At 56.7% G+C, this 24,982-nt stretch overlaps 9 protein-coding genes across 9 annotated transcripts; 4 read left to right on the forward strand and 5 right to left on the reverse strand.

Moving 5' to 3' along the window:
- The first annotated feature begins 372 nt into the window (after nucleotides 1-372).
- Nucleotides 373-1,343, forward strand: BCV69DRAFT_285529 (hypothetical protein). The gene is made up of 2 exons (XM_025493424.1): nucleotides 373-1,180; nucleotides 1,248-1,343. The coding sequence occupies exon 1, from the start codon at nucleotides 585-587 to the stop codon at nucleotides 1,167-1,169; it is 585 nt and encodes a 194-aa protein (XP_025345098.1). The 5' UTR covers nucleotides 373-584; the 3' UTR covers nucleotides 1,170-1,180; nucleotides 1,248-1,343.
- A 231-nt stretch (nucleotides 1,344-1,574) lies between these two features.
- Nucleotides 1,575-4,161, reverse strand: BCV69DRAFT_89013 (hypothetical protein). The gene has a single exon (XM_025495609.1). It carries the CDS (start codon nucleotides 3,833-3,835, stop codon nucleotides 1,823-1,825), a length of 2,013 nt encoding a protein of 670 aa, XP_025345099.1. The 5' UTR covers nucleotides 3,836-4,161; the 3' UTR covers nucleotides 1,575-1,822.
- Nucleotides 4,162-4,887: 726 nt separating this feature from the next.
- BCV69DRAFT_285532 (hypothetical protein) lies at nucleotides 4,888-6,575 on the forward strand. The gene is made up of 3 exons (XM_025493425.1): nucleotides 4,888-5,690; nucleotides 5,788-5,935; nucleotides 6,047-6,575. The coding sequence occupies exons 1-3, from the start codon at nucleotides 4,949-4,951 to the stop codon at nucleotides 6,153-6,155; spliced, it is 999 nt and encodes a 332-aa protein (XP_025345100.1). The 5' UTR covers nucleotides 4,888-4,948; the 3' UTR covers nucleotides 6,156-6,575.
- Nucleotides 6,576-6,728: 153 nt separating this feature from the next.
- BCV69DRAFT_295601 (hypothetical protein) lies at nucleotides 6,729-10,468 on the reverse strand (the record flags this gene model as incomplete). Its single annotated transcript, XM_025493916.1, has 3 exons — nucleotides 10,001-10,468; nucleotides 6,874-9,880; nucleotides 6,729-6,784 (listed from the first exon to the last, which is right to left on the reverse strand). Exons 1-3 carry the CDS (start codon nucleotides 10,061-10,063, stop codon nucleotides 6,729-6,731), a joined length of 3,126 nt encoding a protein of 1,041 aa, XP_025345101.1. The 5' UTR covers nucleotides 10,064-10,468.
- A 659-nt stretch (nucleotides 10,469-11,127) lies between these two features.
- Nucleotides 11,128-13,218, reverse strand: BCV69DRAFT_279201 (hypothetical protein; the record flags this gene model as incomplete). The annotated part of the gene is made up of 1 exon (XM_025491231.1): nucleotides 11,128-13,218. One exon carries the CDS (start codon nucleotides 13,216-13,218, stop codon nucleotides 11,128-11,130), a length of 2,091 nt encoding a protein of 696 aa, XP_025345102.1.
- A 2,310-nt stretch (nucleotides 13,219-15,528) lies between these two features.
- On the forward strand, nucleotides 15,529-17,905 carry BCV69DRAFT_89066 (hypothetical protein). Its single transcript, XM_025495610.1, has 4 exons — nucleotides 15,529-15,655; nucleotides 15,730-16,643; nucleotides 16,728-16,844; nucleotides 16,922-17,905. Exons 2-4 carry the CDS (start codon nucleotides 15,939-15,941, stop codon nucleotides 17,789-17,791), a joined length of 1,692 nt encoding a protein of 563 aa, XP_025345103.1. The 5' UTR covers nucleotides 15,529-15,655; nucleotides 15,730-15,938; the 3' UTR covers nucleotides 17,792-17,905.
- A 425-nt stretch (nucleotides 17,906-18,330) lies between these two features.
- Nucleotides 18,331-22,133, forward strand: BCV69DRAFT_315067 (RabGAP/TBC). Its single transcript, XM_025495170.1, has 2 exons — nucleotides 18,331-20,083; nucleotides 20,170-22,133. Exons 1-2 carry the CDS (start codon nucleotides 18,774-18,776, stop codon nucleotides 21,905-21,907), a joined length of 3,048 nt encoding a protein of 1,015 aa, XP_025345104.1. The 5' UTR covers nucleotides 18,331-18,773; the 3' UTR covers nucleotides 21,908-22,133.
- A 39-nt stretch (nucleotides 22,134-22,172) lies between these two features.
- On the reverse strand, nucleotides 22,173-23,718 carry BCV69DRAFT_89093 (hypothetical protein). The gene is made up of 2 exons (XM_025495611.1): nucleotides 23,589-23,718; nucleotides 22,173-23,506 (listed from the first exon to the last, which is right to left on the reverse strand). Exon 2 carries the CDS (start codon nucleotides 23,458-23,460, stop codon nucleotides 22,438-22,440), a length of 1,023 nt encoding a protein of 340 aa, XP_025345105.1. The 5' UTR covers nucleotides 23,461-23,506; nucleotides 23,589-23,718; the 3' UTR covers nucleotides 22,173-22,437.
- A 234-nt stretch (nucleotides 23,719-23,952) lies between these two features.
- BCV69DRAFT_89138 (hypothetical protein) lies at nucleotides 23,953-24,931 on the reverse strand. The gene is made up of 3 exons (XM_025495612.1): nucleotides 24,491-24,931; nucleotides 24,386-24,423; nucleotides 23,953-24,271 (listed from the first exon to the last, which is right to left on the reverse strand). Exons 1-3 carry the CDS (start codon nucleotides 24,858-24,860, stop codon nucleotides 24,086-24,088), a joined length of 594 nt encoding a protein of 197 aa, XP_025345106.1. The 5' UTR covers nucleotides 24,861-24,931; the 3' UTR covers nucleotides 23,953-24,085.
- Nucleotides 24,932-24,982: the final 51 nt, after the last annotated feature.

The raw sequence follows: 24,982 nt of genomic DNA on the forward strand, positions 1-24,982 counted from the left end.
AGCGCAGGCAGGGACAAGAAGAAGAGGCCTCCCTCCCTCTCTCTTTACCCCACACCGCCTGCATTATGCACACAGCACACAGCAACACACACGCGGCTCAATGCTTCTCTGGCTCCTTTCAGCTGGTCGGAGCGGAGCACACGGGGAAGTGCAGTGCAGTGCAGTGCGGGGAGGGGCGGGGCGGAGGTGATGACAGAGGCAGGCGAGGGTGAAAGGGGCTGGGCTCGGCTCGGCTGGGCCTCAACGGGAAGAAAGGGCGGGGAGACACAGAAAGCATCCGGGAGAGGATCAGCATGCACACACCGCACCGCACGCACGCACCGCTTCCTTGCTCCTTGGTTTCAGAGATCTTCACCATTGCCAATTCCTTGACGTCCACTTGACATTCGCTCCATCTTTGGCACGCTCGCAGCATACCATACGCTCCACGCACATACGAGCCAGCATCACCCACCCACCCACACTTCTTCTTGCGTCCTCCTCTTGCAGCTAGCTCAACCAGTCAGCCAGCCACCTTAGAAAAGCTAGTCTCGCTCTCCACTACCTCGCACCCGCCCTCCACCCCCACTTTTACATTGTTGACAATGACATCGGCAAGTCTAGATCCCCTCTTTCCTCAAACCATCCTTCCAGCGGTAAAAGAGCAGTCGTCCGGCGTATCTCTACCTTCGGCCCGTACCTCCTCTTCTGCCTCCTCGACTGTACGTCCTTCTTCTTCTTCCACATCTGCCTCTCCTAGCACTACCACCTCAAAGCCATCCTCATCGAGTAGAGCTCCCCCTTCCAATTGGCTACAATCCAACGGTCCCTTCTACGCCCTCGGCTCCCTCCTCCTCCTCTACCTCATCACCCCCACCCTCCTCTCCCTCCTCCGAACCCTAGCCCTCTTCGCAACACCCTATGGTCTCACCTACCTATCCGCCCTCCCCTTTATCCTAACCGACTCCGGCGACCGGACCAACTCCACCTCGCGCCTCCTCTGCTTTATCCCTTGGACATTAGCTCTACTGGCTCATGCAATTGCCATTTGGCATACGCTGCTCAGGGGGGCGGGGAGTGGATTGTTTGGATTGAGCTGGTTTGTTGCGGGGGTGCTCAGTTTGGGATTGACGTCGATTCAGGTTGTTACGTTGGAGTGTATTGTGGATAGAGATTTTGCTAGGATGTGAGAGAGAGGGAGGTGAGTAGAGGTGGGTAGGGAGCGGAGGCATGCAAGCGGACGCTCACGATGTGCCTTGCCTTCCTAGTCCCAGACTCTCTGCTACACTCCACCTCCTTCTTACGAAACACATACAAGCTTTGGCTCTCATCTCATCAATCAATCAGTCAGTCACAAGACGCCCCACCTCATCCTTCCTCGCACTCTTCATCAAGTCAATCATCTGCATCTGCATCTGCATCATCGATCCTCCTCCCTCTACCCCGCCATGTGTATATGCTCAATCTCTCCACTCCCCTCATCCCATCTACTACTGCAATGTCAATGTGTAAATCTCTTCATGATCATGCAGTGGGAGTGTATTTCTACACCAAGACTGGTTAAGACTGGCCCGGACATTGCCGCTACATGCAGCCTGATAGTCCAGAGGCGGTGAGCAGATCGTTTACAGATTTTCCTGCCGCTCACTGCAGGTCACGCTGAAAAGGGGGTAAGAAGGCGAGTATCGAATGAAGAGATGACCATTGAACGAGCAGAGGACGGTGACGTGGATAAACAGAAGAACAGTGACATGATGACATGGGAATTTCTGGTGCCTGGAACATGGAAAGTGATGAGAGCAATACAACCCCACAACTAGAAGAGCACTTCTGACCTGAGCCCTCATCTGCGACTCTCGTACATCTCCGGTACGTACTCTGGCTCAAAGTACTCTTCTTGCGACCTAGACCTAGACAAGGAAGGTCTATCGCGTGAGCTAGGGCGAGAGTGGTAGCTAGGGCGGGAGGTGTAGCTCGGGCGAGAAGGGTAGGCCGGGCGTGAACCCGAGTTCGGACTTGGGCCTGGGCTTGAGCTTGAGCTTGAGATTGGGCGTAGTGGTGGACTGTAGCTCTGCTTGGAGTGGTAGCTAGGTCGACTTTGATAGCTAGGTCGACTTTGGTAGCTAGGTCGTGAAGAGTAGCTTGGACGACTGACACGATAGCTATCCGAGTGACGTTTGCTAGAGGAGGAGGAGAGACGCTTGGGCATGGAGGGTCGAGGACCATAGCTCGACTTGCGGAGGTGGGAGGGCTTCTCAACCATTTCTTCCGAGCCTGAGGAAGGTTGGGAGTCTGATTGATACGGAAGGTGAACCACCGCTGGGGCTACGGACTTGTCGGAACTCAGAGCCCACTCCTTAGGTCCCGTTTCGTGCAGAAAGACCCGCTTCTTGCCTGCCTTGGAGAGACTTTCCTTCGTGCCATATACCTTGGCGGCGAGCTCTGTAGGCCATCGTGACAGAGCCAGAAGGCCGGGCGGCTCGATCGCCTCTTTGGGGTTGACTGTGCCCAGCATCGCACAAAGATACAGTACGATCGCTGTCGAGACAGCGACATAGGCGGCAACGCCCGAGACTGGGTAGGGTTTCGTGGGCCTGTACTCGCCATATGTTACGGCATAATAGTCTTCCGGGAGGGGCTGTCCTCCAATCTGAATCGCCAAGGTTTGCTGAAGTAGGGTTTCCGCCTGAGCACGATCCCACTGATCCCCCAAACTCGCCGCAAATGAAGCTCCGTCCAGGGAATTGATGTTGTAATGTCCCCACCCCATCTCGCTCCGGGCTTCTTCGCTGACCTGGCCAAGAATCCAAGAGCCACGAATTCTTCTGTCGCTGTCGTATGCAACAGAAGCCATTACTAGCTGGTACTCTATGTGCGCACAAAGTGTTTGATTGTCGACATCGGCTGGCGGCGTTAGACAAAGTACCATTTCATCCAAAAGGTCGCCATTCGACCAGGCAAATTGGACAGGGTACGTGACATCGAAATCTTCCAGGATATTGGGGCCCCAGTCGTGTCTCAATTTTCCGAAGAACACGTCGGCGGTAGCGTTGGTATTGTAAGTCTGGAGGAGTAACAGAACGGCCGGTATCTCGACCTCTAGGTCTGTGAAGTTGTAGTCCGGCTGGCGGAATCCACTGACTGCGAAAAGACTTGGGCCATAGAGTGCGTCACTGTCGACGTCCAGTCCCGTACTTTTCAGGTAGTCGTCCAAATTCAGCGGCTCGTTGAAATAGTCGTTGATGAACACGAAGCTAGCCTCTAAAGTTGACCCATTGATGCGAGGGATCGATACGTTGCCCTCGACATCAACGGAGAAGCCGGGCACAAGTACTTTCGGCATGTCTACAATGTTGATTGTCAAGTGTATGAACGTGGCGACACCGAGCAGGACGTAGATCATGACTTCTCGTACACTTGTGGTATGACGAAAGCCTGAAGGACCAGTCTTTCCAAGGAGGTCGGCAAGCTTAACTCCTTTGTTCGATCGTGCGGCCATCCATCTGAGACCAGCAGTGGCTTTCAGACCCACAGCAGTGATGCCGAATACGACAACTGGCTGCACCGTCTGTTGAATGATGTTGATGACTTTGTCCGACGGTAAGAGAGGACCGGCAAGGGGAGTGGTGATCCACATGAGGTTGACTACCAGTACGATCATAAATGGGATGAGCATGTGTCCACACACATGACGCGCACGCCAAGGACCACAGCAAGGCATGATGGATGAGAAGGCGTACGGTAGAGGAGAGAGTTTGCTAGGAGAAGGTGACTGAATAGAGCAGGAGAAGTGTCGATGATCCAACGACAGACCAAGACGTCGTGCTCCCAAACCCTGTGATCTTATACGTAGCATCGTCTTCCTCGAAAGTGGCCGGTAAGCCCCAAAGCAAGGACCAAGTCTCTCATCGAGCTGCCCGCCTGCCTGTCTAGGCCCTAACCCTGAACCTGGCCGTGGCTACTACCTGCTACGGGTGGCTTAGACAAACGCCTCTCGAATATGATCCACGAGACCAAAAGTCTAGTCGCACTCCAGTCAGAGTCCATTTACTCCCCCCCCTTCTTCTCGCGCCACGAAGATAAGCTTCTGGCGTGGTGAGAGGCTCCCGTCCGAGGGAGAGTAGGATCGAGCAAAGCGCCGGACCGACCGACGGTCCGGCGGCCGGGTGGCTGTCCGTCCGTCCAAGTTCCCATCAGTGGCGATTAGCGATTGGCCGATTGAAGGGACCCTGCGCTGCTGTTGCTGCTTCCCGGAAGGTCTTCCTGCTTCCCCCCGTGAAGGTGAGGTGAGTGTGGAGTGCCAGAAGGACCTTCCGGGGAAGCCTCTTCTGTTTGCTTGTGTGGCGCTGGTCTAGTCTAGTCTAGTCTATCTCCAACTCCGCCATCACGCGACGAGGACGTGGCTTCCTTATCACGCTCCCCCACTGCCACTCTCCCCCGCCTTTGTGACCCGCAGTGGGCCTGTGCATACTTTGCTGAACACTCAAGATTGGGTAAAGCGAAGTACCATGGGGATGAGAAGAAGTGGGACCGGCGGGAGCGGTCTAGACTGGAGCCGTCCATGGCTGTGGGGTAGCCTGCTCACCAAAGAGGCTTGCGTGGCCAGAAGTAGTAGCATCAGCTTGCTCGGCAGCGTTATACAGCTTCAGTCCCCAGCGGCGCATTTCACGCCTGTGTCACCAATACTGGCTCTCGCCTTTACGAAAGAAAGGGGCGAGGACGTAAGAGAAAAAAGGCCCGTGAAGTAACCTTTGCTGGCAGTCGCCGAGCTGAGCCAAAGTAAGTCACCGGCTGGCTTGTCTTTGGAAGCGTAGGAGAGGAATATACGGAAAGAGACATGCAGGCGCAGTAGACGCGGGGTAAAAAAGCGCGTGGCCAGAGCGTGTCGAGGAGAAGAACAAGGCCGCCTGTATCGTGACACTCGCAACAGTCGAAGCCAGAGCATATTCGACTCCTCAAGACGATGACAATGTCGCCGCTCGCGACTTCGAGGGAAGGCGAAGGCGTACAGGCTCAGTATCGCCACGTCGTGGTGGGCCACGCGGAGCGCTTCGTCCGCGCCAAATTCGCCGGACAGGACGTGTCGCACGACTGGCACCACCTGCACCGCGTCAGACTCAATGCCCTGCGCATCGCCAGGTCACTCCAGGACGGAGACGAGGAGCTTCCAACTGAGTCATCGAACGGTGAGGGCAGTAGTGCAGCCACTGGGGTAGGCGCAGCTGCAGTCATGGGGAGGCACGTCAACCTCCTCATCGTCGAGCTAGCCGCCCTCCTGCACGACATGTGTGACCGCAAGTACCTTCCCGCCGGAGCCTCATCCCATCCGCGCAGCTACACTGCTCTTGCAGTCCTATCTGAACTCTGGGATTCCCTGCCTGCTCCGGCCCAGGGCGCGACGGCACTGTCGGACGCAGAGAGGGAGACCATTGAGCGCATCGTCGACTGCGTCTCGTGGAGTAAAGACCAGGAGCGTCGCAGGCGGCGCGAGGCCCGGCGAGAGAAGCGTCGAGCTTTGCAGGCCGAAAGACGAGAGGACGAGCGTACACGCGGGCCGGAGTCGATTCTCTCGGAGGAAGCAGAGGAGGAGCGACGTCGGCAAGAGGAAGAGGAGGAGGAGGCCGATGTCCTCTTTCAGCAATGGGAGGCTTCCTGCCCAGAGCTGTGGTGCGTGTCGGATGCAGATCGGCTGGACGCGATTGGGAGTATAGGTAAGTGTTGCAGCGCGCTCCGTGGTCCCAGCCTCCTTGTTGCTTTCCTGCAGGACCTGCTGACTTCCTTCCCTCTTGCGACTTGAAAATCGCATAGGAATCTTGCGCTGCGCAGCCTACTCGGCCATCAAAAATCGGCCACTGCACATCTTCCCTTCGAATCCAGGCTCGGGCTTGGGCTTGGACAAGGGGACGGACGACGCCAGAGCGAGGGAGGAGAGCTGTCTTGCCCACTTCGACGACAAGTACGTGTCCACAACCGAGCGAGCTGGTGGCAGGTTCTGCTTCGGCGCACACACATTGGTCTGCCTCTGACACACCACCTCATGACTACCTCTGTGCCTTTTTTCCGGCAGACTATTGAAGATTCACGGTGATCGGCTGTACACGCCTTTGGCAAGGAGAGAGGCAGAGCGCAGGCAAGAAGTGGTGAGTTTCACACCGCATTGGCACAGCCAGGGCTGAATCAGATGTATGTGAAGCCCAACCCTCCCTCTTCCTCTGACAATGAGCTGCCACTCCCATCTCGCTCTACTCTGTGATATCCGTAGATGCGCTGCCTCATCTCGCACGCCCAAAGTGAAGAGGACTTTGCTCTCTCTTGAGTCTCTCAAATCCGATGGCGGCCGAGCATCGTCAACATCAGACGAGGCAGGAGGAGCGTCTCATGGGTGAAATGCGGATTGGTATTGCGAGAGGTACAAGGAGGACAGTGGACAACAATGTATGTAGTAGGAACGAGGGGTGGCCCATTCCTCCGGAACCTAGAAGAGGTGATGGGAAGAGAGCAAGGGTCTATGCAGGGCCACCATCTCAACTCGGTCTGCAGGCAGACCTTCTTCAACTTCTGCTCTGTAACTCATGACCTTCAGTACTCAGTACTCTAGACTTGCGTAGACTGCTCATCGTGCCAAGAGAGAGGGTTTGACAGCGCAAGCAAAGCCGAGGGAGGCAGTGATGAGAAGAAAGAAGAAGGGGGAAGGGCAAAGGGAGAACCGGCAAAGCGGGTCATTTGAGTCTTGCTTTTCGCATTTGTGGTCAAGGAAGAGTCTTGAGGTCTTTCCCTCGTTCCACTCCATCTCCATCTCCCCTCCCTATTCAGGAAAGGCAGAGACGAAGATGAAGTGGTGGGAGGGGAGGACCTACATGCCAACTTGGCTGGAGGATCAGACCTCCCACTCACCAGAGTCATCGTGATCGTCCATCAGACCGTCATAGTCGTCGAAACTATCTGCCCGTCTTGCACTTCCACCGTCATTGGCTGCAGTGGTGGTGCTCATTCCGCTGCCCCCACCTCCGCCGCAGCCTCCACCGCCATTACCGATGCCATTGCGGAGGGCGACTCCGCTCCTCGATGTGCTGCTCGAGAGGTTTGGGTCCTCTGGAGCCGACGTGTATGCTGGCGAGTCGGAACCTACAGCCGCACTGCTGTTGACTGCTGCTCCCCTTCCCCCTCCTACGGCCCCACTTCCTCTGCCAGGCCTGGTAGGAGGAGCGTCCTCCTCCTCGTAGTCTGGATCATCCCTTGAAGCTCCACCATTGGCAGGCCCACTCAGCTCATCCTCTTCTTCAGCGCTACGTGTGCGCGAGTCTCTAGCCCGAGTTGAAGTGTGACCACTGCCTGCCGTAGGTGGTGGAGAAGGAGTGGGACTGACCGAAGGCAGCGGAGTCGAGGCTTCCCTCAGGCTACCAGCAGCCGCTGACGGTCTTCCAGAGCGAGTGGTGAAAGAAGTGACACCAGTATCGTCGTTGCCGCCCGAACGAAGTCGCTTGGATGAGGAGTCTCTCCCACCAGCATCGGTACTCTCCTCCCTCTCTCTGACTCGCGAGCCAGAGGAGGATGAGGGTGGAAGTGGAGACGACAGCGAAGACCCTCCTTCTTGCTGCTGAGGATTAGGCCTGTACGAAGCCGGCCAAAAGGTGTTATCACGTGAGCTTGAGGCGGGACTAGCTGCCGTGGTGGAAGCTGACCTCGACGGAAGAAGCGGAGGATAGATGGGTAGCTCGTCTGCTGCCTCGGGCGCAGTCTGTTCTCGGGAAGGAGCACGAGCCGGTGCGCTAGTCGGCATGAGGCCGGGAGAGGAGAAAGAAGGCGTGACACCAGGCCTCCACAGAGGTGCTAATGGTCGGACCTCTCGCATGCCGCCCGTTGAGCTCACGATGCGGGGTTGTGATCCAGCCCAGCCAGAGGGCGAGGCCCTGCCTGGGACGGAGCTAGGCGTTGGAGGATTACTAAAGCTTGCGAAACCACTAGAGCGGGCGTGAGCTAGGAGCGGACTTGCGCCAGAGCTGTTGCTCCCGCCTGATCCAAGGGGACGTTGTGGCGGTCCAGTGGCTGTTTGTGACTGATATGGTCTCGCTGAAGAGCCGGAAGCGGACGCTGCGCTTGTGCTCGACGAAGGAGCCGCGGGGCGCTGAAGATTTAGCCCAGTCCCGTTGGTAGCTGCGCTCTGAGTGCCGCTACCCGAAGCAGCAGCAGCAGCAGAATAGCTTGGAGGACGCGTCGACGGACCTGGAGCAGAAGCCTGAGGAGCCGCTTGCGCTAGCGGCATATCCTCGTCATCGCTCTCGGTCAGATCGATAGCATCGTTGGTAGACGACCCACCAATAGTTGTAGAGCCATTGCTAGGTCGAGGTGTGCTGACCGAAGCTCGAGGAGCTGCGCTGAGAGGCTGAACCGGCGAGATGGGCTTCTGCGGAGCAGCAGCAGCAGCTGGTGATCTAGGTGGTGAGGGAGTATCGTCCAATTCGACGACCTCTGCGCCTGGCGGGACAACTGACTCAGCGTGTGGAGCCGCAGAGGACTCCCTCTTTGGCGGCTTACTGCTCGGGGCTGCTTGACTTGTGCCGTTGCCATTTGTAGCTGCTGGGAGAGATGCAGATGAGGCAGCGGGGATGGCGGCGGCCGATGAGGAGAACTTGCCGTCGCGGGTCTTCCACGATCCATCGGCCTCAACGATGACAGCGTCCTCGTCTTCGGACACAGTCTTCAGGATATGAGCAAAGTAGCCATCAATAAACAGATCTTCCGGCTTGAGAATCTTGCTGCAGTGCGGACAGCTCCAGGTCGGCGACTGCTCATTGCTCAAGAAGAAGAACAATGCGTCGAAGCATTGCGAGTGTGAGCAGTGTATGGATCGGCAGGGATAGTTGATCCGTGTGTAGCTCAAAGGGTCCTTCAGGCTCAACGTAGCAGTCCCGATCTCGATGTCGTCTTCGGCAGCAGCCCGCTTCATCGTACCAATGATCTCTTCTCTACTCCTACTCTTCTCGCTGGTGAGCTTGGCTACGATCGTCTCGGGAGGAGTGTACTTGCAAAGGCCGATGGACATGACGTACTTGTAGGGCGCATTAGTGTAGACGAGTTCGATCTTGTTTGTCACGCCATCTCTTGTAATCAGAGTCCTATCCTTGTTGAGATTGGGAGGTGGAACTCTCCCAGGCTTGCTCTTGCTTCCCTTCAAGCTCGAGGTATACACGCTACTATTGATCCTGAGCTCGCAAGACCCGGGAAAGTCGATGAAAGCCGGCATACCCGGATTCTTCTCCGATATCTCAGCAGATGCCTTCTGAGCGCAGAACAGCCGGGCTTGGTAATTTGCAGAGTCTGTACGAAGAAGCTGGGCCTGTTGTGCAGTCAGCCGAAGATCAAGACTTGCTGTTCTGCGGGTAGAGTCTGCCTCAATTAGCAAGATTGTATCTGTGAGCATCGACTCGACCTTGAAGAATGGGGATGGCTTGAAGCGGACATTCCTGGGTACAGCCGCTTGTCGTACTGCAGAGCTCCCAGATGCACCCGCCGTCGCGTTCCCTCTGTACGCATTGGCAGGGTTGAGCTTGCCCGGAGGAACGCCATTACGAGCCTGGGTCGAATAGGACGGAGAGGCATAGTACCCATTCTGTGTATTGACAGGTGGCCAAGTCCCATTCCCATTACCATTAGCTCCACTGCCATCTGTATCGAGGAGATTTCCTCCCCTATCTCGTGGGTGATTGACGAGGGACATAGCTTTGCGAATGGCAGTCCAATTGGAGGAATGTTGCCACGAGACCAGCTGCTCCTCGATGCGATTGATCAGCATAGGTTTTGTCCCCGAGACCTGTAAACGAGTACCACATTGGCTGTTGAGGTCTCGAATGAAGCCCTTCATCTCCACTACGGTCATCATTGGGACCCTCGTACGGAGATGCTAAGGTGGAGGAAGAATGCGTTACAAGAAGGGGGTCAGCGAGCTCGTCCTCTTCGCCGTGTTGAGTCGTCCAACAAACAGCAGCAACGATTGCTCCAGGAACATAGCTCTCCCACTCACCTGTAGCTCAGCAGCAGTGACACTCCCCGTCGACCCGCTCCCGCTAGCAGCCGCCGACGCCATCTCTCAGACACTCGGCCCTAAGCGCGGAGTGTGGGGGTTTCCTTGGCCACTCCCGGCCGCTAAGGAGAGGTGGGAAGCAGACTGATGCCGAGGGGAGTGAAGGCCAGAGCTAGGCTCAAGGCAGTCTGAAGTACTTGGGCAATCAAAAGTTGTGGTGGAAAGACTCTCGGAGCTCGGTAGTTCTACAGAAGCGCCTTGAAGTCGTGAGCAGGATCGGAGCGCGAGGAGATCTTCTTGTGCCTGTGGGGAGACGGCTAGACCCCTATAGTCCGGGCTACAGGGCAGCCGTAGAGAGCCAAATCTAGTGAGGCTTCAGATGGTGATGATGAGGAATGGCGAAGGGTCACAGGAGGACAATGCTAGGGCTTGGAAAGGACAAGAGTCAGGGCCTTCTTCTTGGGTCCATCAAAAGGAAGCAGCGACGGGAGCAGCCACCGCGTCTGTCTCTCTCTCTCCGCCTTGCTCCCTCTCGCTCCCTCCTCGACCCTCTTTCCGTCTTTTGGGCCAGAGGACAAATCAATCCTCGCATCATCAGGCGTCGCGTGGCCAGACAAGCAGACAGGCAGACATCGTGTTCCCAATGTGGAATATCCTTCTGGTTATCGTGCGACCATCAACAGAGGTGTAAGACGAGTGATAGAGAAAGCTGAAAAGCATGAAGGGACGATATGCAAGGCGTCTCTGCCAACTTCGCCAAGGGGCGAGCGAGCGGGCCAGCAGCCAGAATATGGGGTAAGAAAGCAAAGACAGTGGAATCAGTGGAGGTGAAAGAAAAGTGGCCGCAGGAAGTGCTTTGTACGGGCTATGAGAGCGAGAAGAGTAAAAGACATGGAGAAAGTTTCCTGCCCGTGCAGGGAGATCAACCAGCAATCTCCTCACCAGTGCACTTGCAAGGAAAGTCTTGTCCTACCATCAGCTGAGCTGAGCCGGTCAGTAGCTAGCAGTAGGTCGAAGAAGAAGAAACGGCCGCGAGACAATGCGCACAGGAGATGGGCTGCCTGTTCAATGCACAAGCGGTAAGGAACGCGAAAGGGGGGTATCGTGCCGTCGCTGAGACTGATGCGCTAGGTGAAGCTCATTCTGAAGCCATTCTCCGAGCCAAGGTTGATGCTGAGATGGTATGCCTTGTCTCTACCACCTTCCACATCGCTCTGGGCGATAGCCGCCAAGCTGTCGTCGGTGACGCTGGTGGGCAGATCTGGTGTGTATCTATGGATGGATGATGTGTCGCTCATGGCAGTCTCGGGAATTGAAGAAGGCGTCGCAGCATGAAACTTGAAGGGAGGCATAGGTGGAGTCGATGGAGCGCCGTTAGTCTCGACCGAAGATCGAATAAGCTCGATACTGTCATTGACTGCATTTGCATTGCTGAAGGGATCTGTTTCGGTAGGTGCAGCAGCCCTGCTTGCCTTCTGAGGCGCAGCAGAGAAGCGAGGAACAGGCTTGCGCTTGACACCAGATTTGCCCTCTGAGTCTGATCGTTCCAGCTTGACAGTAGCCTGAGAGTCTGACCTTTGATGGGTAGTGAGATCAGTGCTAGCCGGGGTAGTAGATGTGGTAGCAGCGTGCTCGTCATCGAAAGGCGACGATGACGAGGAAGAAGATGAAGCTGAATCTGTTGAGGTCATAGCAGAGGATCCTGTAAGGTCGCCAGCAGATCGACGCTGTGGGACGCTAGCGATCAAATCTCGCCCGTTGATGAAAGGATTGTTTAGGGTGCTGAAGGTCGCAATCGAGCCGCGAGAGTCGGCGCTGGACAATGTCGAGTTGCGATTGGCAGATGATCCAGACGTGGAGAAGTGCGACAGTGGGATATTTTGACCCTGCGAGTAGAGCTGCTGATTACCTCCGATGACGCTGAACGTCTGGCTGTCGATGGTGCTGGGGCTCAGCGGTCGGGCACCGTCGATGTTGTGCATCTCGTCAGCACGGAAGTCGACCCAATGCTCACCCCCGGGGTTGGAACCAGAGGAGTCTTCGGACCCGCCAGTGTCTCGGCGCGTGCGTTGGCTGCGACCTTCAAAGGCAGCTTGCTGCAATGCGGCCTCGTTCTTTTCTGTCCGCAGGGCTGCTGGCACTAGTTTGGCGACTGAGGCGAGACCAGCTGCAGAAGCCATCTCTGGCCCAGAGATCTGACGACGATGCTGAGCAGCTCCACCGCTCGAAGAGGGTGAGGGCATGATTTTCTCGAACCATCTCTCTCCCCCGTCACCGCCTGATCCATTGGAAGCTGCTGATGAAGCTTGACTCCTGCGCCGCCAGAAGAAGGCAATGGCGCCTCCAATGATCACCAGTAGCGGCACGAGCACGCCAGCGGCAATGGCGCCTGTGTTGCTACTGTGCGACTCGGTCTGATCAGCCGACGGACGCGAGCTGCTGCTGCTTTGGGAATCACTGCTGCTGCCAGTGGCACTTGCTACAGTGCCTTCCGTCGCTGACGAAGCTGAAGAGATATCATCATCATCATCGCCCTCATTGTCATCGCCCTGAGCATTGGCGGCAGTGGTCGCGGCGGCTGCAGCGGCTGTGCTAGTACCAGATGCTGAACGGCTAGGTCCGTTTGAAGCCGAATTCTGCGAAGCGCCAGACGAGGTCACTGTCGTGCCTGGTAGGCAGCTGTCGGTATGACCAGTACCAACGGCGAAAGGGTCGGAGACGACCGATTCATTGGTGGCTACAATGGTCAGGAGTAGACGATATTGTCCGGGCACGACTGCGATGCCTTGCCACTGGAAGGACATTTGATTGAAGGGCAGGTTGCTGCCCCCGTTCAGAATGGTGCCTTCGCTGGAAAGCCTCTTGCTCAAGAGTCTCTTGTGGAGCGACAAGTCGGACGCGTAATCGATGTGTCGCTTGGAGGACCTCTTTCTGCGGGAGCTAAAGTCGGTAGCGTTGATGATCGACAGTGTGATGGGCTCGCTTGGGAGACTTCCGTCTCGATCCCAGGTCCAGTCAACCTCTGCGGCCCCACATGTGATGGCAGAAACGGGCGCATCGATGGTGATGTCGGTGACGCTCAATTCTGACGTTGTCGTAGAGAGGGCATCATACTCGAGGAGTTGCTTGCCGGACCCATGTACAGAGGCGCTGCCGAGCGTGAGGCAGAGTGCGACAATGGCGAAGGTAGAGGAAAATCCGGATCGGCGCGAGAGCATCTTGACGAGCTGAAAGGAGGAGTCTAGGATCAGGATGAGAGGAGGAGGGAGCAGAAGCGAGGAGACGATGCGGTGTAGTAGCGTTGGGTGTTGCCCGTAGAGGGGTCAAGTCGACTCCAAGGTAGCCTCTGTCTATTGGTGATCCGAGACGATGCTCAGCTGAGCGAGGTGGTTACTGTGACGCGTCGCAGGAAGGGCAGGAGGATGCAAGCAGATGCTGGCAAGGGGGAGAGGTAATTGCTGGGATAATGGCTGAGCAAGGGGGTGAGAGCCGCGTTGGCCAGCAGCGATGGGACAAAGGCGGGCGTCGGAGGGCAGAGGACCAGCCAGAGCAAAGGCAGAGAGATTAATGAGGTACCAGGGAAGCAGGGGGACCGTCTGACCGCGCCAGGTAAACGCAAGGCGGGCGTATAGTGGCTAGGAGAGGGGTCAAGGAGAGGAGGAGGTGCGGAGAATGACGGAGCAATGCACTGTTTGTAAAGGTCGTGAAGAGAAAAGTTGGAACGGAGGAGCCGGTCCTTCGATTGTAATTTCTTGCTTTTGTGGGTCAAGTGTGGTGACCGCGATGCTGGGATGAGTCTGGAGAGGGACTTGTTGCTAGGATAGGGGGGAAAAGGGGCGGGAAGGAGATGCTTTGGGAGTGAGTGAGACAAAAGAGCGTCGTCTGGAGTAGGCAGGTGCATGGCAACAGGGGGCGCTGCCGCCAAGGCAAGGAACAGAGCGCGGTCCACTCCGACGCGTGACTGACTGAGTGTACATTGGCCCGGGCCGGGGCACGCGCAGGCACGGCAGCAGTGCATCGGAGACAAAGACACTCACAGCTCCGCCCCTCCTGGCTCCTGCAAGGAGAGTCCAACACTGCCGAAATTTACGGCGCAGGCTGCACACCCATTTCGACCCGTCACCGCCGACGAGGGCAGCATCACCAACGAGGTGGTCAAGCGTCGAACATGCCACGGCCATCTATCGAGACACAGGTAGAACATGCCGATTGCGGCTCGGGCGCATGTCTGATAAGATCGAAGGCAGCGAGGAAGTCCTGCGGGCGTCTATGCCGAGACTGTGCAACTGCCGTCTGACCAGGAACCCCACACACCTCGGTGATTATCCCGGTCACACTCACGAGACGCTCTCGCAGTTGTCTTCACCCGAGGAGGGCCCCGTGTGACAAAGGCTCTGTTCCTTTGAGCGAGCGTTTGCTCTCGTTTCTTTGAGAGGCACCACTGTGGCCCATTCCGGTGAGGCAGAGGTCTTGCCTTGTCATTACTTCTCAGGGCAAAGATGACTCAGCCGTCGTTTTCGCCGAAAGTCTCGCTCCTCCGCATAGGTAGGCACGAAGCAACGGAGGCGACGAGCGCCCGGCGAGACGTGATGTCTGCTTCTTTCTTGAGAGCAATGCATCACCAGGGCACTTGTGCTGCACTCCATCTGTGTTCGGCAAAATCGCCGTTGTGCCTGCTTCGGCCTTGGTAGGATGGCGCGATCAATCTAACGCCTTTGCCCACCCTGTTCAGCTTCGGAGAGGCAGAGAGACACAGGAGCTGCGTCGAAGGTCTTGGACCATGGACAAATCAAAAGAAGTCTTCTTTGCTTGCTCAGGAGCACGAGGGCGGTCCGCAAGTAGCGGGAAAGTCGATGAGCGCTTGTACATTGGTACGGGAGGCGGCAGCCGGCAGAAGAAGGGACATGCAGTAACCCTAGACTCTCCGAAGAGGGAAGCTGGACTTGATCTCCTCCCCCGCAACGCAGCAGGACATCGGATCGGAAGGTTCCCTCAGAGCAGCAAGGCCATACACACAGAATACCCCCTCTCCTCTCGGGGCTTCTTGTTTGCTTTGCCAACGGCGAAGTATCAGGAGACGTTGATTGCAGCCGCCTACTTTACCATCGTAGTAGCTAGCGGCAACTGTTTGGCCCGGGAATCAAGATGGTGCTTTGCCAAGGTCCCTCGTGTGCAAGTGCATCCGGACTGAGGAGGTCGTGTGCCTGAGGGCGGTGGGATCTGCCTTCCGGTGCAGTTGCTGTTGCGGCTGCATCGTCGGTCTCCCATCAACCTAGTCATCTCCCGCCTGTCCGCCAGCACACCTGACTCCCACCGCCTGTTTCCTGTGACCCCGCTGCTGGCCATGAGGCGTCAAAGGGCGCAGAGGGCACAGCCAGCATCACATGGACTGCGCGGACAATGGTAGTGTAGCCTGAAGAAGGGACTACCCCTTCACCATCCTTCTCTCGCTTGCCATACTAATCCCGTGCTCCGCTACTCTTGGCGCTCTTCCCCATTCACGCTTTTGCTGGCCCCTCTCACGGCTTCACAGGGTCTGTCTCATTTACACCCGGAAGACTCGGGGAGTACCGCATCAGACTCTCCCCTCGTATCCCGCCTAAGCCGTCGTCGATAGCTTTTCTTCTCCCGCCATTCCAGAGACATTGCAGTGCTGTAAGTGCTGACCTTCTCCCAGGCGTTTCAATTCCGGCTGTAGACTGACTCGGACGCATTCGACCTCTCGGAAGCCTTCCCATCTCTTCAGCACTTGACTGCCGCCAAGCGTGCGGCCCGCAGACCGATCACGCGGGTACCTCGCCAGCAGCCGATCCGCAACTCGATCGCTTCGTTTCGTCTTCACTCTCCCCGCCCCTGACCACCACAAGCTTTGAAGACTGCCTCTTCGACCGCTTCCCACCTTTCTGCAACGACACAAGCACGCCGACTCGAGTCAACAATGCCTCATAGGAACCCGCTCCAACCAGTGGCTCTGATAAAGCCATCGTCTCAGCTCCCGAGCTCATCGCAAGCCTGTGCTCAGCAGACTCAGTCCGAATCCAGCACCACGACGTTCCTTCATATGCCTCATCGCCTCGCCAACGATCACACTACCAATCAGAACCTGTCTTACTACAACGGCTCCAGACGACAACGTCGGCCCGTCTCCGACACCACTGTCCGACATTCGGCTCAGCAGAGTAGATCAGCTTCCCGCTCACATTCGAACACCATCCTGCACCAGCATTCAGCCTCCTCAGCGAGAAGATCTCGCCAGCCCATTGCCTGCGATCCATGTCGAGCATCCAAGCGCAAGTGCTCCGGTGGCCAGCCCTGCATTAGCTGCCTAAAGCGCGGAGGCAAGGTCGAGTGCTACTATGACAAGGCTGCCGAACTCAAGCTAGTCGCCCGGCAGAAAACTCTAGCAATGACTTCCAGGGCCCAGCGGGAGGCAACGACGTCCAGGAAGAGAGGCGACGCAAATATTGCTCAAGCTACGAAGACAATGGACAGGCGATCTGTCAGTACGAGGACCAATCAAAACCCCACCCGGAAGGCACCTGCAGACGTGGACTTCCAAGCTCATTCCGGTCACGACAATCGCTGCGATGAACATGGCATGCACGATGTAGACGAGAGCGAGGCAGACGATGCATACATGGAAGTAAGTACCGGCGAGGGGCAACGGCTTTGTTGTCCACACTTATGCTATGAGTCTTCAGCTGATGATCTTCCTCCTCTCCCACAGACGGTCCCGACTCGCCCGACGTACCTCAATGTGGGCCACAGCTGGACACCACCGGGTAGTCATTCTGTTGATCGTCAAATGAGACAAGAGCGTCACGGTATGGAGCTCCTCGAGCCAGTGAGTAGCTTCTGCAGGGACATAATGTGGGATCTTGCGCATCACGCTCACTCAGGTTTCCTGCCACTGTCATGCAGCCAGTCACGCCAAAATCAGACAGGCATCGACCCTTTGACCCTACTCGACTGAGCACCGCCAGCAGTCAGCAGAGCTCTATCGAGAGGCATGGAATGTCCTCACCTACGACCCCGTCTCAACAGGCTGGGTCGCCAAGCCAATCCTCAGCTTTCTCCGGCATAAGCTCGCAGCGCTCAGAAGTGGGCGGATACCAAGACAGCGATTGCCACAGGCTATTCGGAGAAGCAGTGCCATCCAAACCTTCTGAGGGATGTGCGAATAGTCTCTTGCCACGACACCTACCACGACTACAAGCGAGTTGGGCAATGGGTCGCGGCCATGCTTCCTCTGCATTCCTTCTCGGTGGAGCTCCTCAGCTGCCCAGGCCGCTCCGTCCACTAGGCAGCTCGAACACTATCGGCTTCTCCTGCATCGGCAGGCCTGCCTTCTCCAAGCCGATAAGACTCTCAACGGTCGAACCCGCTCTCGAGAACCCAGCCATGACAATTGAGGGACTTGTTGGTGACGGAGCTTTCCTTCCGTCGGCGAGGGAGGGCAATGTCCCTGCCTGGATCAAGCCCTATCCCTACCCGCGACCAGGCATGGACCCAAGAGCAGGCTACTCATTCGCCCAGACCGCCATTGGCCATCAAGTACGTGGCGGGGTGGTAGGGCTCGACGTCTCGTCAGGTCAGACCCTTGCGCCAATGATCCGGCCACCCTATGCGCCGACGAGCCAGCATCGCAGCACCACGTCAGCTACTTCCTCTCCAGCTGGACTCCAGACTCGGCGCTTCGCTCCTAGGCACACTGACTCGCGACTGGCGCTGCCCCCTCTAGTGCCTCGTGATCTGGCACCATCGCTTTTCGGCCTCTCTTCCTCCTCGTGAACGCTGATGCGGCCAGAGGTCACCTCTCTTGGGGCGCAACAGCAGCTTTATAGGGGAGTTTGCTGAGCAGATGTCATTTCTGAACAATCAGCATATACCTTCAGGCTGTCCCACTCTTTCTTCTCTTGCCTTCTATCTTTGGCCGTCCAGTCTTGTCCGTACAGAGCTCGCGCGGGTGGTAGCATAGCCTCTTGTCATATATCTGTTCATATTGACTCTCCACATACTCAGGGCAGAAATCGATGTTCATTGTCACCTCTCTCCATCCCATCGCTACGTCTGATCTGTCTGCAAGTCTTGCGTCCTAGACGCAGGGGTTGACTAGTTGGGGGACCATGCTCGCCTGCGTGCCCCCGCGGCGGCAGACCCGAGGCAAGGGGGCTGGTGCGGGGATGGAAGCAGGGGCTTGAACCATGTGCGGCGCGCCCATTTGCTCTGTGGCTGACGAGGGCGTGGGGAGACGTGCTGCATGGCTCGCTCCGCATGGCTCTCCGCCTGGCGGGCCATGAGAAGAAGGGAGGGGGATCACCACCAGACGGCAAAGGAGATCTGAGCTTGCCAGCCTAAGGGGCTACGAAGAGTCATTCAAGTAGCTCTCTCTTGGGCTACTCTGTCCTCACCTTCATCATCGTCGTCGTCGTCGTCGTTTCCAGAGTGTCGCAGTCGGTGGCCCACCCCGCATCCTACCTCCACCCCTTCCAGCGTCATAGTCTGGCATCTGTCAGGCACCGGCGCCTCCCTGCCCGCCTGCCTTTGCTTCCCCGCACCTCCCAAGGCGGCTTCATTTGACTACCCTGGTCCAGCTCATTGCTTCTACTACCTTTGGCATCACCTCTACACATCGAGAGAAGGAAGAACACAGCAAGCAGCGCAGCTATGATCTGATTCTCGCGCCAGCTCCGCTTCGATCCGTTACCCTTTGTCCGATTCCTAACGCCTCCGATAGGCAAGGCGCTTTTCTCTACCTCTACTACTCCTGGCCATGGTGGAGCAACAAGGAAGCGAGCAGGTGGAAGGTCTATCCAATGGCCTTCAGAGAGACCTTCACCTGTATTCGTCCCCTCAAGATCAGCAAGCTGCAGGCAGCATACAGCGGCACTCGTCCGGTCCTCCGCTACAAGCAGCTCCACCACTGGAGCCACTAGTCGATGAGCGCAACAGGCACGCACCGTCCCTTCGCCAACCCTCGGCCCAGTCAATGTCCACAAATTCTTATGCTGACTCTAGCAATAGCAACCTCCTCGCCCCTCCGGACCAACTTCGTCCCACCTCCTCGATCATCTCAAATGGCACCGTCGCCTCGGAATCCTGGACCAGCCCGGAAGAATCCGAAGGCGATTATGTCCGCAAGACCTACATGCACTTTGACAAGATCGGAGTCAAGGGAGATGGCATCGTGGAAGGCAAAGAATGGACAAGACATCGTGCTGCTGATGGACCAGCACCTTGGGACGCTGAAGCAGAGGGGATGGGGGCATCAGGCAGCCTGAGTAGGTCGAATAGCGAGCGGGCAGGGCCAAGATTGAAGACTCCTCCGTCCCGAGAGACCGCTACAAGCGAGAACTCTCAAAGTCGTACAGGAGCCTCCAGAAATGATAATCTTGACCCTTCGTCGGCAGCTTCGAGTCCTACGAGCCCTCGGCGCAGCCTTCAGAGAACCAGGCGGGCAGTCTCCTCGAGCAGTAGCGCAGCTGCTGTCAAGTCTTCTCCACTAGCAGCTCCCCCGACTACGGCCAATGACTATCTCCAGCCCTCATCTCAAAGTCTGCAAGGCAGAACCTCTTGCCCCTCTTCACCTCGATCCAGATGGCGCTCTTCGAGAAAGAGTGAAGGCTTTGCACACTTTCCACCTCTTGGCAAGTCACCAAGTAGATCGAGCCAAGACGAGGCATACAGACACCTCGAGGCGCCTCTGTCAACCATGTCTGCAGCCTCTTCATCCACATCCCTCGCCTCCACCTCAGCCTATGGCAATGGGACCTCACGCTCCGTATCCGGATCAGGCCTCCTGCATCCTAATGGCGCAGCGGCCCGACCGGGTCGTATCGCTTCTGCCTCTTCCACTCTCTCCCCCCTCGCCAGTCCACATGGAGGTGCCAGCGGACGACGGATGTCCGAATCGGAAATGTCCGAGATCACGGAGCTGGACTCGGTTGATTGGGGTTTGCAGCAGGAGGCGGAGCAGAGGAAGAGGTTTACATTGGGCTCGAGACGATTTGGTGGTGCTGGAATTGGAGATGAGACGGTCGATGAGGAAGATGAGGAGGAGGAGAACTGGAAGAGATTGGATAGGTGAGCTGCCGTGCAGACAGAGACAGTCGTAGCTTTTTGAGACTGACCATCTCCTTGATCTCTCCTACCTTCTTCTTCTTCTGCAGGTACGGCTTCTTTTCCAGAGACTGGTCCGGACAGCATGGTCGCATATGCATTCTGCCGGCAGCGACATTCAGCCTCGTTCCTAATCCCGGAAATACCCGGTCACAGTCCAGCAAGATGGCCGCCGCCTCTCGAGCAGCTCGATCTGTAGTCAGCGCTACCGAGGTCTCGCCTGCCCAGCCAGTGCAGAGCCTACGCTCCTCCAACCCTTCACGCGGCGTCACGCCCGTCGCCTCACCACACCTGGGCCATACCAGCAACAGCAGTGCAGGTCGATCAGCCGGCACTGGCACACCGGCCTCGTCCGCTTCTGCTGGCGCTGGTGCCGGAGATGGCGAGACGGTAGAGCAACATCCCAAGGCCGATGCCATCTCTGCCTTTCGAGCAAAGTCACAGCAGGCACAGCGCGAGAAAGAGCAGAGCAGGATCGATAAGTGGTCGCAGATGCTTGTGCCTGGAGAGAAGAAAGGGGCCAATACGGCATTCTACACCATTAGAGATGATCTCAAGGGTAGTAGCAAGCTGGAGAGGAGAGTCTTCAAGGGGATTCCTGATCGATGGAGATCGGGAGCTTGGTGGGCACTGGTAGAGATGGGCACCGCTCAAGTCGGTGAAGGCAGCACTTCTAGCAAGACTGGGACCTCTCAAGACGCGAATGCGAAGACGGAGAAGCTTGAAGCTCACGTCGCCTCGCCGCCGGCGCAATCAGGTCTGTCAGAGATCAAGCGCAAATTATCGACTCGCCGACCTCGAAAGAGCCGTCAGAGTAGTGGCGCAGGCGGTTCCAATGGCAACGCCAGCAGTACCACAAGGACGAAGCCCTCTCGCTCATCTGAACCTCTCGAAGTAGCAGCAGCCCGTCGAAGTCGTCAGGACCACATCCGTCGCTTCTCCCGCCTGCTCAATGTCCCCTCTCCCCACGACGTACAAATCGATCTGGACGTCCCGCGCACAATTAGCAACCACGTTCACTTCCACACTCGTTATGGCCTCGGTCAACGCTCTCTCTTTCGAGTCCTACACTGTTTCTCCCTTCTGTGTCCTCAGTGCGGATACTGCCAAGGCATGGGCTCGCTCGCAGCTACTCTGCTAAGCTACTATCCCGAAGAGCAAGCCTACGCCCTCCTCGTCGCTCTACACGATTCACCAAAATATGCCCTACACGACCTCTTCTCCCCTGGGTTCCCAGGACTTCTCGAAGGGTTTCACGTACAGGAAAAGCTCGCTGAGCTACTTCTACCAGGGTTGAACGGTGCAATGCAGCGCGAGGGAGTAGTGGGAAGTGCATATGCCACAAGATGGCATATCACCCTCTTCTCGTCCGTCGTACCATTCGAGACACAATTGAGGCTCTGGGACGTTTTTTTACTCGTGGGAAGAGACGCACCGGTACTCTTCTCACTCGCCGTACTACATTCGCTCAGCTTGACAGTACTCCGCGACCCAAAAGACGCAGGTGCAGAGGCGGCGCAAGGTGCTTCTTCATCTTCTCACCCGCACTCACGATCTCACTCGGGCAATAGCGGCTCCGGCTCTGGCAATGTCATCGTATCTAGCGACCCCTCACCTGCACCTGAGCTGGACTTTGAGCACATCATGTCCACCCTCAATCAAGTCTTTGTACCAGAAGACGATGAGGCTCTCTTGCGGTGGGTGGAGCGATTGGCAAAGGATCGGAGGGTGCAGGAGGTGATGGGTGCTGCGAGACGCGAGTGGCGCAGTGGGGCGGGTGTGGTTTGATGAGGATTGCAAGACAGAAAAGGAGAAGGAGAGGGAGTGAGATAGGGAGCGGAGAGGATGGGATGAAATGGATGAGCTTCGGGCTCTTAGCTTGTATGTCCCTCTTCAGATCGATTTGTAGCGGAGTAGACGCGCTAGTCTAACATGTCGAGGAAATTAGAAATGTCTATATTTTTGGAATCTGTCAACTTTCTAGGGGCTAGAGCATTCAGTATTGAATCAAAACAAAAGGCAAGAGCAAACGATGGCGACGAACACTATTCATGATGAACCCTGTGAGGTAGAACAACCGGTGACATTTCCACTAAAGGCTTCTAGTCTATTTCTTGATTCACCCTCGCTCGCCCCCCCCTCCGCACCTTTCTCTTCTCAGACGTAAAGGTCTCGATCTACGGTCCAGTGTGGCCAACGGGTTGCAGCTTCGCAATGTACTCTTGACTGTCCAAATTGTCCTGCAGAAGGTAGCGCAATGTGAAGATTGCATGTTCGCGGATATCTGGCAATGGACAATGTCAATGCAGGCGAGCGGGTCAGTACTGTTCCCACACCTCTCCCTCTTCACATGCTCTTTCAGTCTGTCGCTCGATTGCCTTCCTCCATGACTCACAAGGGTTGCGCTCATCCACTCTCGTGCATCCAAGGACGCTTGCTAGCCCACCCAGCTCCCGTACTCTATCCTGCACTCTCGTCACGCTTCTCCTCTCCTCTTCATTCTCCCCCCTGCTTCGCTCCTGGAAGGACTGGGGTAAAGAGCTGGGAGAGTGGACAAAGACCAGAACGCCCAGCAGCTGGATGAGGGTGCGCTGCAAGTTGTCCAGACGCGGTTTGGACGCTGCGAGCGGTGAGGAGGCAGCGGCAGAGGAGGCAGAGCCGAGCCCGAGCCCAGTACTGGTGGGAGCGTGACCTTCGGGTACTGCTCGGCCGGATTGGGGTAGGGTGGACTTGAAGGGTGAGACGGGAGGGGCAAAGGACATGACTGCCCGGAGAAGAAGCAAAAGCTCGGCTACTACGTCGAGCTCTTCTTGCGCTAGCTGTCCGGCCTCTTCTTCCGCTTGCACTCCTTTGTCAGATCCATCACCATTTGCAGTCGCGACGGACGCGCCACTGGGTGCGCTTCGCATTCGACGAAGAATCTCCTCGCTCTCCTCTCTGAATTGCTCATCCTCCTCGAGGCCTTCACAGCCGATCATGCCTAGCTGTACCAGCACTTCCAGGATCAAGACCAATGCCTGGTGGGCACCGATCATTCTCCGGTCCACATCTTGACCTGTTGCAGCCTTTGCTCCGCCGCTCTTCTCTACCTCCTTCTCCAGCTTCTCAAAGTCGGCAATGAAGCGCCGCACGAATTTGCTCAACCGAACAAATTCGCCTGGGAGATTCTTAAATTGGTCGATAGAGCTGAGGTCGTCCATGGGGTGATGCTGTCCGCCTGCGTTGATCCAAGCATCGAGCGTCTTGAGGAGCAGAGTCTGTTCCGTTGTCACTAGTGGCTCATCGGAGGTGGTAGACTGAGTGGGAGTGGAAGGAGCCAATGGTCCGAGGTTGGCGTACATGTGACGGAAGAGGCCTATCGAGAAGAGGTGGGCGAAGATGGCGTAGCTACGTGAAGGAAGGTACATCAAGCAGGAGATTAGCGATTAGCGATACTCATGCTCAGTGATCGTCGTATTCGCCAGCAGACTACTCACCCTACTGTTGTCGGAGTGCTCGCCCCAATTCTCTTGTCTGCTTCGCCCGCCTTAAGTACGTTCTTCCTCCCAGATCCTTTCCCTCTCCGTCCGCTCTTACCATTCTGCCCAGCAGCTATGGAATTCTTGAGAGTACGTTCTCCACTGCCAGATCTTGAGCTACTGCTATTATTGGTGCTTACAGGTTCATCGATCTGCAGCTCATCGGCGCCAAAGTCATCCATTTGACCAGTCGCATGCTCCTCCTCCTCCTCCTCATCGACCTCATCGACGTCATCTTCATCTTCGTCTTCCTCCACGATGGTCGGGCCCACCAGCGGAGACTCTTCCAAGCCCAAGCCGGCTCCATCGTCTTCGTCTTCAGCAACAGCCGCCTCGAAAAGACCCAGTAATTGTCCCAGCAGTTTCCGACCACCGGGGCTGACAGCGAGTCCAGAGGAATTTGTAGCTGATGTCTTGATGCAATTGAGAAGTAGGATCTGTACCGCCTCTACCGTGCCTGTATCGGGAGAGGAAAGGAGATTTTGCAGGACGGTGATCCGTTCCACAGACGAGGATGATGATGAAGAGGCTGATGGAATGAGGCGCAGCTTGTAGAACAGAGATTTCTGGAGAGGCTTGTTGAGGGTGACCAGGTTGGACAGAAGCTGCACGAGTGACCGTAGCAGAGGTTGGACTGGTATCGTCGAGAGACACAAGAGGAGTAAGGAGCAAGGATGAATGTTTAGTCAAGCTTCTCCAAGGGCTTTCGCTCTGGGCGGTGAACTCTATCAGATGGTCCCACACTCACGCTCAGGATCAGATACAAAGGCCAAGCTGCTACCAAGCCTAAGCAGAGCCAAAATCTCTCCAGCCGTCCTTTCAAAGACGAGATTCTGCAACGGCTCGCACCCACCTACGACATTTCTAAGGAGTCTTGCAGATGCAAGTGCGACCTGTACATTGATCCGTACCTCCTCGTTGGAAGTATAGCCAGTGGGCTCAGAAGCTTTGCCTTCGAAGGCGCCCTTCCATATCAGCAGCAGCGCAGAGACCCCGTCTGGTGCGGGAAGAGCTAGCAAGGGCAGGATCTCTTCTTGCAGCTGAGGGACGCTCACGGATGGATGTGCCTGCAGGCCGTGGAGGGTCTGGGAAAGAGATAGGAGTAAGCCGTGGGAAGAGGAGACCGAGGAGGAGGAAGAAGAAGGGTGGCTGCCTTGAAAGAGGGCGGCCAAACCATCGTCCAATTGCCGCGGCTGGCCTTGGTGAGAGTCGAGCTGGTCCATCGTCAAACGATGCGGGTAAGACTATCGAGGGTATGAAGGATATACGTGAAGAGGAGGAGTGTGGCAGCATGTACGCACCTGGGCAGCCATTGCCAATCTTCCTGTCCTCGGCCGAAGGCGGA

This window comes from Pseudomicrostroma glucosiphilum, assembly GCF_003144135.1.
Source record: "Pseudomicrostroma glucosiphilum strain MCA 4718 unplaced genomic scaffold BCV69scaffold_19, whole genome shotgun sequence".
NCBI classification, from domain to species: domain Eukaryota; kingdom Fungi; phylum Basidiomycota; class Exobasidiomycetes; order Microstromatales; family Microstromataceae; genus Microstroma; species Microstroma glucosiphilum.

Excerpts from the sequence above, each read along its gene's own strand:
- BCV69DRAFT_285529 (XM_025493424.1), top strand. The coding sequence starts at position 585 with ATGACATCGGCAAGTCTAGATCCCCTCTTTCCTCAAACCATCCTTCCA.
- BCV69DRAFT_89013 (XM_025495609.1), bottom strand. The coding sequence starts at position 3,835 with ATGCTACGTATAAGATCACAGGGTTTGGGAGCACGACGTCTTGGTCTG.
- BCV69DRAFT_285532 (XM_025493425.1), top strand. The coding sequence starts at position 4,949 with ATGTCGCCGCTCGCGACTTCGAGGGAAGGCGAAGGCGTACAGGCTCAG. Across the intron at positions 5,691-5,787 it reads GGACGCGATTGGGAGTATAG|GAATCTTGCGCTGCGCAGCC; the intron begins GTAAGTGTTGCA and ends AAAATCGCATAG. Across the intron at positions 5,936-6,046 it reads CTTGCCCACTTCGACGACAA|ACTATTGAAGATTCACGGTG; the intron begins GTACGTGTCCAC and ends TTTTTCCGGCAG.
- BCV69DRAFT_89066 (XM_025495610.1), top strand. The coding sequence starts at position 15,939 with ATGCCTCATAGGAACCCGCTCCAACCAGTGGCTCTGATAAAGCCATCG. Across the intron at positions 16,644-16,727 it reads CAGACGATGCATACATGGAA|ACGGTCCCGACTCGCCCGAC; the intron begins GTAAGTACCGGC and ends CCTCTCCCACAG. Across the intron at positions 16,845-16,921 it reads GTATGGAGCTCCTCGAGCCA|CCAGTCACGCCAAAATCAGA; the intron begins GTGAGTAGCTTC and ends ACTGTCATGCAG.
- BCV69DRAFT_315067 (XM_025495170.1), top strand. The coding sequence starts at position 18,774 with ATGGTGGAGCAACAAGGAAGCGAGCAGGTGGAAGGTCTATCCAATGGC. Across the intron at positions 20,084-20,169 it reads AACTGGAAGAGATTGGATAG|GTACGGCTTCTTTTCCAGAG; the intron begins GTGAGCTGCCGT and ends CTTCTTCTGCAG.
- BCV69DRAFT_89093 (XM_025495611.1), bottom strand. The coding sequence starts at position 23,460 with ATGTACGCCAACCTCGGACCATTGGCTCCTTCCACTCCCACTCAGTCT.
- BCV69DRAFT_89138 (XM_025495612.1), bottom strand. The coding sequence starts at position 24,860 with ATGGACCAGCTCGACTCTCACCAAGGCCAGCCGCGGCAATTGGACGAT. Across the intron at positions 24,424-24,490 it reads ACTCCTTAGAAATGTCGTAG|GCTTGGTAGCAGCTTGGCCT; the intron begins GTGGGTGCGAGC and ends GGCTCTGCTTAG. Across the intron at positions 24,272-24,385 it reads CTTTGTATCTGATCCTGAGC|TCCAACCTCTGCTACGGTCA; the intron begins GTGAGTGTGGGA and ends CGACGATACCAG.